The 16,797-nt window shown below is 53.4% G+C and overlaps 5 protein-coding genes across 5 annotated transcripts; 3 read left to right on the top strand and 2 right to left on the bottom strand.

Moving 5' to 3' along the window:
- Nucleotides 1-798: 798 nt before the first annotated feature.
- CTHT_0003750 (26S protease subunit RPT4 (26S protease subunit SUG2)-like protein) lies at nucleotides 799-2,179 on the top strand (the record flags this gene model as incomplete). Its single annotated transcript, XM_006690857.1, has 4 exons — nucleotides 799-1,009; nucleotides 1,077-1,463; nucleotides 1,541-1,997; nucleotides 2,059-2,179. 4 exons carry the CDS (start codon nucleotides 799-801, stop codon nucleotides 2,177-2,179), a joined length of 1,176 nt encoding a protein of 391 aa, XP_006690920.1.
- A 2,851-nt stretch (nucleotides 2,180-5,030) lies between these two features.
- On the top strand, nucleotides 5,031-7,646 carry CTHT_0003740 (uncharacterized protein; the record flags this gene model as incomplete). Its single annotated transcript, XM_006690856.1, has 5 exons — nucleotides 5,031-5,182; nucleotides 5,242-5,312; nucleotides 5,472-5,703; nucleotides 5,781-7,363; nucleotides 7,426-7,646. 5 exons carry the CDS (start codon nucleotides 5,031-5,033, stop codon nucleotides 7,644-7,646), a joined length of 2,259 nt encoding a protein of 752 aa, XP_006690919.1.
- A 189-nt stretch (nucleotides 7,647-7,835) lies between these two features.
- Nucleotides 7,836-9,120, bottom strand: CTHT_0003730 (uncharacterized protein; the record flags this gene model as incomplete). The annotated part of the gene is made up of 4 exons (XM_006690855.1): nucleotides 7,836-7,890; nucleotides 8,171-8,795; nucleotides 8,868-9,015; nucleotides 9,091-9,120. The coding sequence occupies 4 exons, from the start codon at nucleotides 9,118-9,120 to the stop codon at nucleotides 7,836-7,838; spliced, it is 858 nt and encodes a 285-aa protein (XP_006690918.1).
- A 500-nt stretch (nucleotides 9,121-9,620) lies between these two features.
- Nucleotides 9,621-10,746, top strand: CTHT_0003720 (uncharacterized protein; the record flags this gene model as incomplete). Its single annotated transcript, XM_006690854.1, has 3 exons — nucleotides 9,621-9,677; nucleotides 9,740-9,803; nucleotides 9,869-10,746. The coding sequence occupies 3 exons, from the start codon at nucleotides 9,621-9,623 to the stop codon at nucleotides 10,744-10,746; spliced, it is 999 nt and encodes a 332-aa protein (XP_006690917.1).
- Nucleotides 10,747-11,548: 802 nt separating this feature from the next.
- CTHT_0003710 (uncharacterized protein) lies at nucleotides 11,549-12,763 on the bottom strand (the record flags this gene model as incomplete). Its single annotated transcript, XM_006690853.1, has 4 exons — nucleotides 11,549-11,887; nucleotides 11,946-12,061; nucleotides 12,124-12,551; nucleotides 12,612-12,763. The coding sequence occupies 4 exons, from the start codon at nucleotides 12,761-12,763 to the stop codon at nucleotides 11,549-11,551; spliced, it is 1,035 nt and encodes a 344-aa protein (XP_006690916.1).
- Between the last annotated feature and the right edge of the window lie 4,034 nt (nucleotides 12,764-16,797).

Raw genomic sequence — 16,797 nt, 5'->3', positions numbered from 1 at the left:
GATGTGATACTGTAATCATACATAAGTCTATTCCTCTAATTAACTCTGCTTGAAAATCCAGTCCAAATCCAACTGCTGTAGTAGTCTCAGCTGGGTAGGAACCAGGTGTTTGGGGGCAGTACTTGCAGCAGATATCACCAGCATTTACAACCGTGGGCTCCACACATCACCACTCAAGTTCCTTTATGACGGATAGGTAGATAAACTTCACTCAGGATGTCTGTGTTCTGCGCAAGGGTGTATAGATTTTTGAGAACTGACTTCACTCACAAACGTGCTACTCGAGGTGGTTGTCAAGAGGAGCAACAAGTAGAATATGGTCACATCGAACTGTACTATTAGCTCAAAACAACAAAAACCATGACAGAGAAAACAAGCCCACTGTGTTTATGATAATACAGAAGAAAGACCCAAGTATGGTAAAGCTTCAAGAATCAAAGGTGCTTTTGGTTGTTGCTTGGCGACTTTGGTCAGCCTTGCTCAAGCCTTGTTGCCTGAATTTAGAGGCAACTAGCTCACGTATGCCAAGGAATTGGAGGGCCCACTTTGTTAAGGCAGCAGATGCTTGGGTAAGCTCAACCACTGGGCTGCATTACATCCGCTACACGTTACAGCTGAAGTGCCATCGCCAACCAATCTGACCAGCCTTGACAGCGTCTAGCTACGACCAGGCTCGCCTGTCATAATATCTCCACCACCACGACCAAGCTTGCGCTCCTTTCCACGGAGATTGAACGTCAGACTATCGAGGCTTGCTGCCACTCCCGAGTTCTCGATTTAGACTTCCAACCAGCTACCATGTCATCGGACCAGGAGCGCGAGCACGCCCTCGCCGAGTTTAAAAAGAAGTTAATCGAGTCCCGAGAGTGGGAAACCAAACTAAAGAACCTGCGTCTGGAGATAAAGGAGCTACAGAAGGAGTACGACAGGACGGAAGAAAACATCAAGGCGTTACAAAGTGTTGGTCAGATTGTCGGCGAAGTGCTGAAGCAGCTTGACGATGAGAGATGTGCGCTTGCCCCCCCGCTTTCAGAAGCCGATTGCCGCCACAGCTACTGACATCAATTTTCCGACAGTTATCGTCAAGGCCTCTTCCGGCCCGCGCTACGTTGTGGGGTGCCGGTCAAAGGTCGACAAGTCCAAGCTGAAGCAAGGGACACGTGTAGCCCTCGATATGACGACTCTTACCATCATGCGGATGCTGCCGCGCGAGGTTGATCCGCTTGTCTACAACATGTCGCTCGAGGACCCCGGCCAGGTTAGCTTCGCTGGAATCGGCGGCCTGAACGACCAGATCCGGGAGTTGAGAGAGGTGATTGAGCTTCCGCTCAAGAACCCAGAACTGTTCCAGAGAGTTGGCATCAAGCCGCCGAAGGGTGTTCTCCTCTATGGCCCACCAGGCACCGGCAAGACCCTGCTTGCGAGGGCTGTGGCTAGCAGCTTAGAAACAAACTTCCTCAAGGGTACGTCTCTGATGTCTGTGCTCCTTCCCTTGAACCCTAGACTCCGATTTGCTAATAGTCACGCCGCCGCTAAATAGTTGTTTCGTCTGCAATTGTTGATAAGTACATTGGCGAATCGGCGCGGTTGATCCGCGAGATGTTCGGCTATGCCAAGGAACATGAACCGTGCATCATCTTCATGGACGAGATCGATGCCATTGGCGGCCGTCGCTTCAGTGAAGGCACCAGCGCAGACCGCGAGATTCAGCGTACTCTAATGGAGCTGCTCAACCAGCTCGACGGCTTCGACTACTTGGGCAAGACGAAGATTATCATGGCCACAAACCGGCCTGATACGCTTGACCCGGCGCTGTTGCGTGCTGGTCGTTTAGATCGCAAGATCGAGATTCCCTTGCCGAACGAGGTTGGGAGACTTGAGATTCTCAAGATCCACTCTGCCAGTGTGGCAAAGGAAGGTGAGATCGACTTTGAGAGCATCGTAAAGATGAGCGACGGGTTCAATGGCGCTGATCTGCGGAATGTGGTGACGGAAGCGTAAGTTGTTGGGATTTCTTTGGAAGAGCACTCTCCTACGGTTGCTAATTGTCGTGCTCAGGGGTTTGTTCGCTATCAAGGCTGGCAGAGATGCCATCAACCAGGATGACTTCAACAAGGCCGTTCGCAAATTGGCGGAAGCGAAGAAGCTCGAGGGCAAACTGGAATATCAAAAGCTTTGATACACTCGAAAAGGGCACCCAGATCATTTTCAACACGGTTTCGGCTCGTGTTGTGTTCGGTGGCATACGTACATAGTGTAATCTGGTAGCAACAAAACCGCAGCGAATGCAACGAACCACAAAGACCGTGTTATCCAGTAACTTATGGGACCCTTCTGACTCCTCGATGGTGATTAGGTTTGGGGACATTCGCGTGTCAGTTATAAACGGAGATGTAGCACATATCAAAACTCGCGCCACGACGACTACGACGGCGATGGCGCTTATCAGTTCTCTGCAGAAGATATTGCGATACCATTCTCCGCAGACCTGCTCCAAGTTCTGCATTCTTGCCAATCTGCATGCGTGATCATTTGCATCTTGTCCCTTGTCCGGTCCCTCCTGCTCGGCGCATGCTCCAATGACGTATGGTCAACAAATTAGGGGCCCATCGCTCCGTTTGCGCCCACTTACTTACATCCGGAGAAAAGCTTGTTTTAGCGACGATCGTTCCCTTCCTCGTGTTCGAAACCCGTCTATCAAGATGCTGGCCTGGGTCTCGTGGGGGGACTGCCCACCACCTGCTAAGAATAGACGTAAGCCAAGGGGTAATCCCTATCTTCGGGTCCTTCACAGCCTCGAAATGTGGGCTGGTAATTACACATTATAACAAAACTTACACCAGAGCCGGCCTATTGATTCGGCAAATAGGCGAACCTGGGGTAAATTACGAATGATGGGAAATGCTCCCACCGAACATTCGCCATCGCGCCTGTGGCACTGCAAAGCCACAGCCTGGTTGGGAAACAACTGCGACAGGCTGTGCATCGCGGGAAGATCCATCTGAGGGTTTGCATCGACAGGGCAAATGGTGACCGGCTCTTCCTTGTTTTCCACCCAGGGGTAGGGGATCGTCTGTTCAAACATACAGACGGCTGTACAGAGAGAACCGCAAGTGCCTACAGAGCTTGGAGGATGGACAGGACGAAGGATCTGTACGCAAGAATCACTTGTTCGGGTCTCTCATGGCATGATGGGCTATCCAAGCGGTTGATGGGGACCATCTCGAGAGAGCAAGCAGAAGTCCATGGGGTTGCAGCAGACGCAACTATTCCAGATCGTCCGCCCCACACACACGCGATACGAAGTTCCCGATCTCCACCAGTTTGGTCGAAGAGTGGTATCCGGAACCGTCTGCCAAGTCCGGGCCGGCCGTATGTGTTTGGAGAAGGGCGCGTCGGGATGGCGATCAATGGCCGGATGGCGGTGAGCCCAAAGGATGCACAACAGATGACTTGGCGCGTACGAGAAGAACCGCCGCGGGCCAGCATGCGATGGAGAGATGCTTGTAAAAATCCGACACGTAGTGTAAGTAGATCAACGTTGCTTCCAGCCGCAGGAGTTTGCGCTGGATGCTTGGGGAATGCATCCGGAAGAGCTGAACAGCCGCCAATGGAAGGGCGCAGAGCCAAGTACTTTGCGATGGACCAATGTTCAGATCTGAGAATTGGGGGCATGCTGCGTACTGCTAGTCTAATAGCGCCACGCATCTTCACAGGGCAGGCTGGAAACGTCTTGGGAAGAAGAGAGCTAGGGGGCTGTCCAGGAAGGGCATACAAGAGGTAGAACCTAGCCATCTACGAGATGAATTCTTCCCGCTATGGATTGCGAAGGCGGTGCAGCCAAACGAGAAGACAATCCCGGTAAGCAGCGCAACCAGTTTTCAGTTGCAGTAGGAAGTGTGAGCTTGCAGGTTTCCACAACAGCAAAAAGCTGGACCCGGCTCATGATCCGGGTTCACCATCTCGAGGCGTGACTCTCTCATCTATTTTGAACAAAGTCAAAGCCTTGCGACGAGACCAACATGGACAGACTGTCAGAACACACCGCGCCGGGGAGGGGAGCAAAAGTGGGGTGTTGAGAATGGTGGAGGGGCCGAGGGGCTGCGCAAGGCGCCACTGCACCAAAACATGGGACATCCAGCTCGCGGGATCCCTGCTGCGCGGTGAGCAGAGCACGCCGTCTCATGTCAGCAAGCTGAAAAGTACCCAAGGACGGGACGTTTGGGAAACCAAGTGGGATCCAACAAGCAGTAGCAAGCGGAGCGGAGGAAAAAGTAGCGTTTTTGTCGGGTAGGCATGCTTTTGTGCTTGTTTTTTTGTCAGAGTATAGGGTGCTCTGGTGAAAAGCACCCAGTCCAGCATCGCAAAGTGTCCATTCAGTGCCGCTGAAAGCTGAAGCTGTGGTCAAAGTGGATTGGCTGTCGAGGTGACTGGACCTAGATGGCACCAGAAAGCGAATGTATTGATAACGGCATGCAAAGGGGACGCAAGCAGGGAGGGACATCACGCAAAGAGAAGCAATCTCCTTCCTGAGTGACCGAATCAAGTGTGTTGCTCCAGGCCAGCGTCCGGTTAGCCTTCCAGTTAGAAGGCGCTGCGGTGACAAGTGACAGCCACTTGGACCCTCACCCGTGTCGGCGGTCGCTGGCCGCTGGCCGCTGGACCACTTGCTGGGCTGCTGACCCCTGTTTTGCCAGGCCGCTGGGGGTTCCACATCGCCTGCGGCCCTGCAGAGGGTGCGCCAGCAGCAGCGTTGCTCCTTCCCAAGTCCCACCCCCCTCCACGGCCAACCATAAAGTCGTCAAGCTCCCGTCCCCAGCTTCTATCCAGTCAACAAGCCTGGCTATCCATCCATATTATTTCATTTTTTTCCCTTCATCCTCGTCGTCGTGCAGAACTGCGCCCGCCCTCTGGCATTTTGGGGATTCCCTCATAATCATTGCTGATACCCCTACGCTTGAGTTATCTGCCAACATCTTCGGTGTCCTGTCAATTGCCCCTCCTGTCGTTCGCTAGTCTAATCTATCAACATGTGGTACGAAACAGCCTCCCCCCTCTTCCCCCCCGAATCCGTCCCCCAGTTGTGCCCTGAGCTGCTCTTTGTGGTCACTGTGCGCGGCGTCTCTCAAATGGGGAGGGACGGTGTCTTCAGGACACAGAGAATTCCCCCTGATGCGCTCTGGTCCCTGTGGCGGCGACACGAAGACGACGGTTGTGCTGACACCGCATTTTCTTCTGCAGTGGCATTTTCGGCTACGTTAACTATCTGGTGGAAAAAGACCGGAAGTTTATTATTGAGACCCTGATCAATGGTACGTTGCTTATGTTTGGAGCTCTCCGGTCGACCTGCGTACCGCTCTATAGCGACCTGCGCCGGCTCAGGCTCGGTGCAGGATGACAACCCATTGGACGGTCTTACTTCGCTCCACAATGTCTTTAAGTGCTGACGTGTGCTCTTCCGCGGCAATTAGGTCTCCTCCGTCTCGAGTATCGTGGCTATGACTCTGCCGGTCTTGCTGTCGATGGCGACAAGAAGAATGAGGTCTTCGCCTTCAAGGAGGTCGGCAAGGTCGCGAAGCTGAAGCAACTCATCGATGAGGCCCAGCTTGACCTTACCAAGACCTTCGACTCCCACTGCGGCATTGCGCACACCCGCTGGGCGACTCACGGCCCTCCATCCCGGCTCAACTGCCACCCCCACCGGTAAGGCAACACCCGGCCAGGGACACAGGTTACAATAAGAATTTGGGACACAAAGCTGACGAAAGTGATAAATGTAGCTCCGACCCTAGCTGGGAGTTCTCAGTCGTCCACAATGGCATCATCACCAACTACAAGGAGCTGAAGACCTTGCTTGAGAGCAAGGGGTTCAAGTTCGAGACCGACACGGATACCGAGTGCATCGCCAAGCTGGCTAAATACATCTATGATCAGCACCCGAATGTGGGCTTCACCGATCTGGCCAAGGCCGTTATCAGCGAGCTTGAGGGCGCCTATGGTCTCCTTATCAAGAGCGTGCACTATCCTCATGAAGTGATTGCCGCTCGCAAGGGTTCACCCCTGGTCATTGGTGTGAAGACCTCGAAGCGCATGAAGGTTGACTTCGTCGATGTCGAATATTCGGATGAGAACACCGCACTTCCCGCCGAGACGGCATCGCAGAATGTGGCTCTGAAGAAGTCGTCGGGCTCTGGCAGCCTTCTCGCTCCCAATGGCCTGCTGGCCGCTGCTGACAAGTCTCTGCTCCACCGCTCGCAGTCCCGCGCCTTTATGACAGACGATGGACAGCCCATGCCCACCGAGTTCTTCCTGTCTTCCGACCCGTCGGCCATTGTGGAGCACACAAAGAAGGTTATGTACCTTGAAGATGACGACATCGCCCACATTCACGAGGGCCAGCTCAACATCCACCGGCTCAAGAAGGCTGATGGTAGCAGTAATGTGCGCGCCATCCAGACACTCGAGCTTGAGCTGCAGGAGATTATGAAGGGCAAGTTCGATCACTTCATGCAGAAGGAGATTTTCGAGCAGCCCGAGTCTGTTATCAACACGATGCGTGGCCGTCTCGATATCGCCAACAAGACAGTGACCCTTGGTGGTCTGAGGAATTATATCAGCACTATTCGCCGCTGCCGCCGCATCATCTTCATTGCTTGCGGTACGTCGTATCACAGCTGCATGGCCGTTCGTGGCATCTTCGAGGAGCTTGTCGAGATACCGATTTCTGTGGAGCTTGCGTCCGACTTTCTGGACCGCCAAGCCCCTGTCTTCAGAGACGACACGTGCGTCTTCGTGTCTCAGTCCGGTGAGACCGCTGATTCGCTCATGGCACTCAGATACTGCCTGGAGCGCGGTGCTCTAACCGTCGGTATCGTGAATGTGGTGGGCTCTAGCATCTCTCTGCTCACTCACTGCGGTGTCCACGTCAACGCCGGTCCCGAGATTGGCGTTGCCTCGACGAAGGCGTATACCTCTCAGTTCATTGCCATGGTCATGTTCGCGCTGTCGCTCAGTGAGGATCGTGCTTCGAAGCAAAAGCGGCGTGAGGAGATCATGGAGGGCCTGAGCAAGATCAGCGACCAGATCAAGGCTGTTCTGGAACAGGACCAGAAAATCAAGGAGTTGTGCGAGAAGAAGTTCAAAGGTCAGAAGAGCATTCTCCTCCTTGGCCGCGGCAGCCAACACGCCACGGCGCTTGAAGGTGCCCTGAAAATCAAGGAAATTAGCTATCTCCACTGCGAAGCCGTCATGAGTGGTGAGCTCAAGCATGGTGTGCTCGCTCTTGTCGACGAGAACTTGCCCATCATCATGATTTTGACGAGGGACAACCTCTTCAAGAAGAGCCTGAATGCTTACCAACAAGGTTTGTTCTCCTATGCGCACGAAGACTTTAAACAAACGGCTAACAAGGTATTTCCCCTACAGTCATCGCTCGCGGCGGCAAGCCTATTGTTATTTGCAACGAGGGCGACGAGGAGTTCAAGTCCAGCCAGGCTGAGAAGATTGAGATTCCCAAGACGGTGGACTGCCTGCAAGGCATCTTGAACGTCATTCCTCTGCAGCTCATCGCTTACTGGCTCGCCGTCATGGAAGGTCTTAATGTGGACTTCCCGCGCAACCTGGCCAAGTCGGTGACTGTTGAATGAAGCGGGCCAGGGTGTGGACTTCATGGTTGAATCAAAAACGATAGGACGTCCAAAAGCCGAGGGTTGGACCACGACGAGGTCACTCTCTCCTTGAATAATAGACTTATCTAGCATGTACTAGTACTTTATTAGTTACCTTGCAGTCACCCGCCGGTAGGAGTCGGCGCTGGGAAAAGGACACAAGTCGCGTCAAGGGTACAGGGCCAACAGCGCCGAGATGGTCTCGGAGCCGGAAAGTGAGGGGCTGATTGGTAAACAGTGTGAGAAGGGATGGTCTGGATTGGAAAACCCTGACCGGTCGTCATAGTGTCAGGAGGCGTTTGCAGCCAGCGACATGCGAATATACTTAACCTCACGACATGAGTTGCCTCACTAGTACTTATTAGAACTGTGTCCGTCTGGCTAATCTTTGCTTCAATCACTCCTCTCCATGGCATGCCTGTCCATGGCTTATATGTAGATTTAAGGCTGTAGGAAGTGCAAAAGATATCACTGGGGATTGTATTGTAATGCAGCCTTCTTACACAGTCTGGGTGCCATAGCCCCGGATGCGCTCGGCGAAGGCCCAGCTTTGCTGTTCCAACTGCTCGTCTTCGCTCAGTTCCACACCATCCTTCGTAACAACCGCGAGGCTGTACCGGTCCAGCGACCGAGCATCACGGTAGAACAGCACTTTCATGCATTCCTTAACCACGCGCACCGCTTCGTCCCGGGTCATATTCTCCGTATCTCCCTCTGTCGCCGCATACTTCCGCATGATAGGCTGTGCAAGCATAGCACCGAATCCTGTCGCCAGCGAAGGCGACGTGAATGCCGTGCCCCGCAAATCAACTGACCCTAGGAACGGCTTCCCTTGGCTATCAAACCCAGCGACCAGGATTGCGTTCCACAGCGGGTCGAAGCTGTTCCGCCGCCGGTACATCAGCTTGGAAAGGTATTTGTGCAGATTGGCTGCGTTGAGGTGGCTGCCGCCACCCGACTGAGCTGAGGCCGCTTCGTGGTCATAGGCTTCGTCGATTGCGAGCTCATTGAGGTGGCGTGTTAGATATTGCATGTCGGAGACATCGCCGCCGAAGCCGACGATCGTGTGGCCTAGGAAGGGGTGAAGACGCTTGACGTCGGTGAAGCGGGCTAGGGAGCCGTAGGAGGCTGTTCGGGAAAGGGAATTAGTCATTGGCACTGGACGGTACAAGGATGAAGATCAGTAGGACGGAAACAAACCCAGGTTGTCAGCAGCCATGACCACGCCATCTTTAAACTTGATGGCTATGACTGATGTGCCCGTCACGATGGGTTGTTGTGTTGCCGTCTTGGGGCCCGTTGTCTGAAGGTAGGAGGGATCGTAGGGCCCAAAGACGTCGTCTCTGGGCTGTGATGGGTCAGTGCGACTGTGGTACTGGCATGGGCAAGCGAGGGTTAGAGGAAGAGTTTAGAGAAGACGTACACGACCCCAGGCCTGCGGACGGTGATCCATGACGATGGTTTAGGGCGGTGCGGGGCTGCGACCGTGGCTGATGGGAGCGACTTGATTGGGAATGGAGGAGTACTGCGCTGGAAATATGTTGCCTGACACTCGAGGTCCGTGAAATTAGATTGGTGTTGAGAGATTTCTCGTTGTGGTGGTGCGTTGAGGGGAGCGAGTGGCAACCCCAAAGCCTTGTTGAACTGGACGATGATGCGGCTGGGAGCTTCGCGTCCAAGTGCTGCCTTCCACAGGCGTCGCTGACGTTGGGCTTGGCTGCCAAGCGCCGAGACTGTGCTGCGGTACTCAGGTAGAGCCACTTGCAGGGGTCTTGGGCTGGCTTCAGCCAAGCCAGAGCACGTGACATCATTCATCAGCACATAACTTTCATCAACCGACTTCACCGAAGCAAGTGAACAAACACATCACATCGCGCTGGTTAAAGTAAATTTGAACTGTTCTAGAACTTTATAGAATTGTGACAGTATAAAGATTATAACATTGAATCAAGCATGGGCCTTGTTCAGTACGACAGCAGCGACGATGATGAGATGCAAGATGAGCCCCAGGTATGAATCTACATTTGGTCAATTTAATTTACTTTCGACATCATTCTAAGACATAATTGCAGGCTTCTGTTCAATCAGCAAAAGAAACTTCAGAAACACAGAAAAAGGCCTCCATTGATGCTTCTGGTAGGCTCCCTGACTCGAAGCTAAACCTCAACAATCAACCATATGTGCTAACCTTCCTCGAGCAGAGCAACCAAGTACCCCCTCCATACCATCAGCTGTCTCACAACCTATAGCTACAACATTTCAACAACTCCAAACTTCCGAACTACCACCTCAACAAGAACCCCTCGGCCCAGCTCCCGGCCCCTCTCAAACCCCAGTCCTGGGCCCAGCCCTTGGTCCCTCCCTCCCCTCCCCCTCCCAATTGCGCCAATCCTCAACCCTCCCCGACCCCGATGACGAAGTCGACCTCTCCTTCCTCGACAACGATGCCCCACAAAACGGCAGCGCCCCAACAGGCCCTCCTAAATCCCCCTATACCGCGACCCGCACCCTCCTTCGGGACCTAACCCTTCCGGCCGTCCCAAACCTCGACATCCCCCCTTCTCCAGGGGGTACCCCTCCTCCAGGGCACGACGCGCTTACCTCCAAATTTGAACACTTCCTCCAGCTGAAGCGCACCAAAGGCGTGCATTTCAACCAGCGGCTGGCCGACAGCAAGGGCATGCGCAACCCAGCGATGATGGACCGATTGTTAGGATTTGTCGGGGTCGAAACAGAGATTGACTTTGGAGAAGCAGAGTATTATGAAGGTCAAGGAACTTCGCAGCAGCAAAGGGTAGTTGAGAAAGCAACGGAACAGTATGCGACGGTGCTGTCAAGGGAAGTATGGGATCCGCATGGGTTTCCGGCGTGGGCTTTCCGAGGGGGGTTGAAGAGGTTGACGGAACGGGCGGAGCGAGAGAGGGCGAGAAAGCCGGGGGAGCCGATTGAGTTTGTGTCGGCTTCGTCTTCAAATACGGGGTCTGCTGCGGGCACTGGGGCTGACAGCGGTGAGCGAAGTGGAAGCAGGTCGGACACACCTGGGGTTGGAGGAGTCAAGTGGAAAGGTAGATGGGATTGACATATGACAACGTGGTGAAGCATTCTTGTTTTGTAAGGAGGAGAAAGGCTATCTGGGCATATCTTCATTGTTTACATGTTCCACAAGCATCGCGATGGCTCAAGTAATGCTAATCTACAGACATGCCGCCAGAGTTTCACCTTTCAGCTGCCCTGTTGGCCTCGAGGACCCACAGACGCGTAGCTTCCCAACATGCAGAACAGATCAAGTCTCAATCACAGCCACGTTGGTCTTGTTTCTCAAAATGCATAGAGAGAACAGATACTAATGTCGAGCCGGGAGTAGCATCCCAAAAGGTTTAAGCGTCCTAGGATGGCAGATTGAATTCTTCACTGAGTCTGGCCCTGTTCGAGAATACCCTATCGGTAATGAGAACAAACTCAGCGTTTCATTCGTTTCCCATGCCAAGTCGGCACAAAAATCGCACAGACGTCAAAGCTAATGTCGGTCATCATTGTTTCATATGTGGCGCTACTAGAAAACCTGGTACCTCGCCAACTACCGACAGAAATCAAGATCCCGGATCCCGCTCACGTATCTAACATAGGTTCCCGACTAGGCGATTTGGCAGCAGCATCTTGCCCTCTGCCACAGGCAGATAGAGTTATATTACTAAGGTCTCTCATCATATATGTTCCCAAAAGACATAACCCCCGATATTCATGGTATCTTGCCTCGTAGACCCATCAAAAGTGGTATAACCGATCCCACGCATAAAAATGACGACAAAAATATTAAGACAGAAAAGGACGATATTGTATGTAAAGCAAACGCCCTCAACACTACGTTGAGTGAGATGGGCTTACTCGCTGTCGTCTTTGCAAGGAAGGGTGATGTTGAGCGAGTTCTTGAGGGTCCAGCCGATGTCAATGGGAACGGTCTGGTTGCCAGTCGCGAGTGCGTTGGCAAGGTAGTCGAGCGACTGGCCGTTGTTAACGACCTTCTTACCGCGGATAACGAAGGGCAGGATGCCCTTGCCCGGGTGGCAGTAAGGCTCGCTCTGCATGGCGTTCAAGACTGGGTCGGCCTCGATTGTCGCACGCATAATGTGACGGTTCATGCCGGGTTGCAGAGTCAGGTTATCGAGGTAGACCTCACCAACCTCCTCACCCAAGAGGTAGTCGTGGAAGGTAACATTGCCCTGGGAGCATGATTAGCAGGCCAATTTCAGCAGTTTGGATATGCTCAAGTCAACTTACAAGCTCAATGGCGACCTGAGAGCGGTTGGGAATCCAAGCAGTGCCCCAGAAGTTGTCGGTGGGGTTGAGGTTGATGGAAGTCTCGTTAACCTTGAGACCCTCAAACATCTTCAAGCCTGTAAAACGTGTCAGCAGGAAAGCTCAGCGGACGCAAAGTGCTGACTGAACAGGAACTTACCAGGCATCTCAATAGTCTTCTTGAAGGTGACACCATACTTGCGAGGAATACCCCTGACCTTGACCTTGGTGTCGCCCTCGACGGTAACACGGACAGTTTCGTTGTGAAGCAACCAGGTGTTGAAGCGAGTCAGGGCTTCGACGTCATCAATCTCAATCTCCTGAGTAACGTTGACAACTTGGTGCTTCTCGCTGGTGGTCTCTGGGAAGTTGATCCGAGCGAAAGGAGTCTGCGGCTCGTAGTCCGTGAGGTACATAACACCCTCGAAGCCCATGACAGTGGCGTGAACAGAGCCGTCAGTGTGGATTTGGGTGTCAATCTTCATGGTCAGGCGCTTGCTCTGAGTGCCGGTGACAGTGATCTTGTCAAGAGTGAGCTCGGCCTCGTCGAGCTTCTCCTGAGCCAACTTGGGCACAGCAACCAACAAGCTGGAAAGGGGTCAGAGTCTTGCTCTAAAGCTACCAGGGCTTGATATTACGGATACTTACACGCAAGGTACGACAACGACGACCACCACGCAAAGGAAAATTAGATACGCCCACCAGAACCTGGCGCAGTGGCCAAGGAAGCCTCCGCGGCGCTGGGGCTTCTCGGAGACATTTTCCGCCTGGGCGACGGCGCCCTTATCGACGTCGGCCATAGTGAAGAGCTCGAGTGTAGCTCGATTAGCGGGTAAGGTAGGTCAATGGGATTAGGGTCGATGGGATTAGGGAAGAAGCTTCAAGCCGTGTTCAAGTTGGAGCTCGGTGATGATTATGAGAACTGATCACACTTGAGCCGGGGTCTCGATCACCACGTGCGGAATGGTGATGGCAGGGACAGATCGACAGAAGTGATCGACACTGAAAGGAACATATGTGTGTGGTCACAAAGACTGGAAGATGTGGGAGCTGATGGGCACTTATAACAGAGAGGGGTCCAGCGAGACGACCGAGAGGCCGGGAGGAACAACGGCCGATTTACACAACACAGTACGAAATACTTTCCTGGTTGAGGACCTGCGCTAGCCGGCGCTAACGCAGTGGTTGGGAAACAGGTGTGGACTGTGGACTCGGTTTGGATCGATGGAACGGATCGGCAGGGACATGGCTCCATGCGAGTTTTGCAGCAAGCTTCCACAGTGGCATCCCACAGTCGCCCGCAGGTTGCTCACGGGGATGGAGGCCAGGATCATCAGCAATGGAAGGGGGCACGACGGAGGAAACGGCGAACCGTGTTCCAGGTTGCCACCACCGAGTCGCCAGTTGAGCTTTTTCCCGACCGTCAATTGGACTCCTCACTTATTGGCAGGTTGATGTTGGGCCTTGGACCCCATTTCTGGGGTCTCACATGGCAGGTCAGCTAGCCTGTTCAAGCAGGTCGTCCGAACCGCATTCTCCCCGCAAAAACCGAGGGAAGGAGCGGAAAGGAAAAAAAAAAAGGGGGGGGGGAGAGGAGGGGGCGACAGGCAAGCAGCAGCAACCAACAGCATAAACCCTAACCCTGAGCTCCTCGTAGTGGGACGGCTACATTGATACAGGCCAAGAGCCAAAGAGCTCGACCACCCAGCAGAACAAGGGGCAGCAGGTTGCAGAATGCTGCAGAACGGCCCATGGCGCCGCTCTGACTGCCGCTTCAGCCAAGCCATTGCTTTCGCATTTTCACATGCTGCCGATCTGTCAACTGTCCATGCGGCGCACAGTGTCCAGTGTCCTGCACTTGAAAGTTGGAGTTGGGCTTCTGCCTTCTGCGCCCAAGAATCGCATCGCTGCAACAGCGTGCTGACGGTCGCCCGCGATGCGTCGGCGACGATGGCTTTCTTGTCTCTTCTTGGAATATGGGGCCGGACAGGGCACAATGACAGGTGCGGGGAATGTGGAGGAGAGGCTACTCAGGCCAGTCATCAGCAGTGGCATCATGATATCTCGCGCCTTTTGACACTCTTGGGGTGCTGGGGATGGTGGAGTCCCCCGAGTGGTATCGGCGTTGCCAGTCGCGGGGAACCTCCGAACCCCCGGGCTGCGTGGCCAGTCACAAAAAGCTGACGACCCCGATCAACTTGCCGCATTCGGGCAGCATCGCCGGGCATTGCAAGCATCGCCAGCGGTGTTAGACCCCTTCTTGGGCAGATACTTACTTAGGCGATACATGGGCATTTCGGTCTACAAAGGCATCGCAGCAGCGGTGGTGAAGATACGATGTTGCAGGCTACCTCTGGATGAAGTTGGATGGGATGGCGGCTGGTGCATGAGTTCAAGGTTGGTTTGTTTTGTTGTTTGCAATAATGATGTAGTACAGTGGCCACTTCTGCTTACGGAGACTTTACTTTGCTCCTGTCTTGCCGCAGCAATTTGAATGAATGCAACGATTGCAGGACTCTGTCGCAGAGGAACGGTTTCACGCGGTCCGGCGTAACTACCAGAAGAGGCGCCCGCCAAGAGATCGGCCCACTGCTGGTCTCCGCTTCTATCTGGGGGAGGCGCCGGGATGGCATGCTAACCCTGGTCCGCCAAGGATAATGTCCCATCTAACCCTGGTCTAACGGGATGGTCTCGGCAAGTAGTGAGCCCACCACTGTGACCATTAATCAATGTGTTGGACGGGGCACATGAGAAAAATCTGGCAAATCTGATCAAAGTCGAATCTGGATTGCTTTTGGATTTTGCTGCCCGCGTGGTTGCTATCATGCGTCTCTTCTTCAGATCACAGTTTCTAATCACAAAGCCGTGGGCGACTATTGGGTGCTCGGTGTAACGCCAGAGAACAAAACAACCCAATGCACAACCACCTTTGCCCGAGTACGAGATGGGAACCAACCGTCGGGTCTGTTAGACACGTGCTTCGGTTGTCGAACCTGAGAACAGCCGTCGCGGCGCATCGCAGCTGAGGGAATCGTTCCGCAGTGCATCTCGGCCAGTTTTGGCGAGACGGCGATGCTTTATGGCTGTCATAGGAAGTCAAGGGTCCCCGTCAAGGTTCCCAAGAAAAGTCTTCTTCAGTCCTGCCTCTCCACCACACTCTAGGTATCCACCATATGGAGGTCCACTGCTCTCCAACAAAAAAGCTTGCTACTCCACGAAGAGCTCAACAATGGATGGCGGCAAGAAAGGTGATTCGCAAGAATCGTTGAGAGCGGGCTGCTGCCACCCGGAAATTTGCGTCGAGGAATTGAAGACATTGGCTGTCTGGGATGTACCCAGGGGTTGCGACCCTGACTCCAATCTCCAGATTTTCATGACAACATGAACAAAACCTGACTTCGTAATGACGGCAATGTGCCAGATGGCTAACAGCAATTGCTGGGGGCCCTAAAGCAAGCAGTTGCAACCTGGATCTCTGAAAGCCACACAAATGACCACACTATCCTCCAGACTCCAAACTGGAAGTGTAGAATCCTCTGCAATTCCACATTCTCTTGCCGTACAATTGATCTAACAGCCTCGTAGGCGCTCCAGCCGCTCGGTTGGGCCGATGAAAGGGAGGGATCACACTTTCAATGCCTTGCCATCCAACTGTGCCCGTCCAGCCAATCAGATGTTGGGAATGACCTAACATGCGGTTCAAGAGTAGCATCTGGACATTGAATCAGCCAACTTTTGACTCTTGCACTCGGCACTTACACTACCTAGCGAGCAGTGTGCATTAGGGCTGCTGGGATTCATTAGACTCTCATTTCCTGCTGCAGTAACACGATCATCTCAAGGCGACTGCAAAGGGGTGTTCGAATGTTACTCAGTCGCAGCTCGTAAGCTAGATCATCTGATGTCTGGAATTCATGAATCAATCAGCAGGCGGCGAGCCGACGGGAGGACTCGACGCCGAGCTGACTGAAGATCGGCTCGGTACGCGCAGTACAGTATGGGAAAACATCGTCTATGCTGCCAGTGACGATGCAGCATCACAGAGCTTTACTGCTGCGAGCGATTTGGTGTGGCTGCAGGACGAGTGGATCTGCGGCGATCTGCCAGTTGGTTTCCAGGAACCAGTGTGATATTGACAAGCAGGCTTGAATATTTATTTACAGTGTGTAAACATCTTAACCCAAGATCGAGAACTTGGGAACTATAAGAAAGCAGACAGCTAGGATATTTAACATTCTTCGGTACACACTATCCTGTCGGCGTGGCCAGTAGGAAGAAGGTTCAGAGTTATTTGATTATCAGTTCAGAGCCAAAAACAGGAGACCGGGAAAATGGACTAATCTACGGGTTAGACAATAGCAAGAAGCTAAGCTGGCGTCGTGTAGTGCAAAGAGGTTGCTCGCCGTCCAGCTCAACTAGAACAGCAAAGGCTCCGATACAACGACAACTCATTAACGGCTCCACGAAGTTAACGTACACACCTGGGTATGAAACACGCTTCCCCTGAATCATAAATCCTCACGCATGCATCTAGCATTAGCTACACCATACTAATGTAGGCCTCTGGCACCACTCCCCGCGTAGGCTTTACCGGCCCACTACCACATGTCGTGGGGAAGAGATTGGTTGGCACGCCAAAAAGCAGACCACTTCAACAGCATATGCACGTGGAGGACAACTAGATCTCGCCAACCGAGAAACACGATTCCCCATCCGGTCCCCATCCCCCACGAGGGGAGACGCAGCAAGACTCCGCATGGAGCTGCCTAGGCCAGGCATTCCCCGACCGGACCCCTCATACCGTGTTTCTGTATCCCCGGGTTACTGTCCCAGC

This window comes from Thermochaetoides thermophila (genome assembly GCF_000221225.1).
Source record: "Thermochaetoides thermophila DSM 1495 unplaced genomic scaffold scf7180000011806, whole genome shotgun sequence".
Taxonomy (NCBI): Eukaryota; Fungi; Ascomycota; class Sordariomycetes; order Sordariales; family Chaetomiaceae; genus Thermochaetoides; species Thermochaetoides thermophila.
The sequence above is the reverse complement of the archived record's forward strand: the minus strand, read 5'-3'. Positions and strand labels throughout refer to the sequence as shown.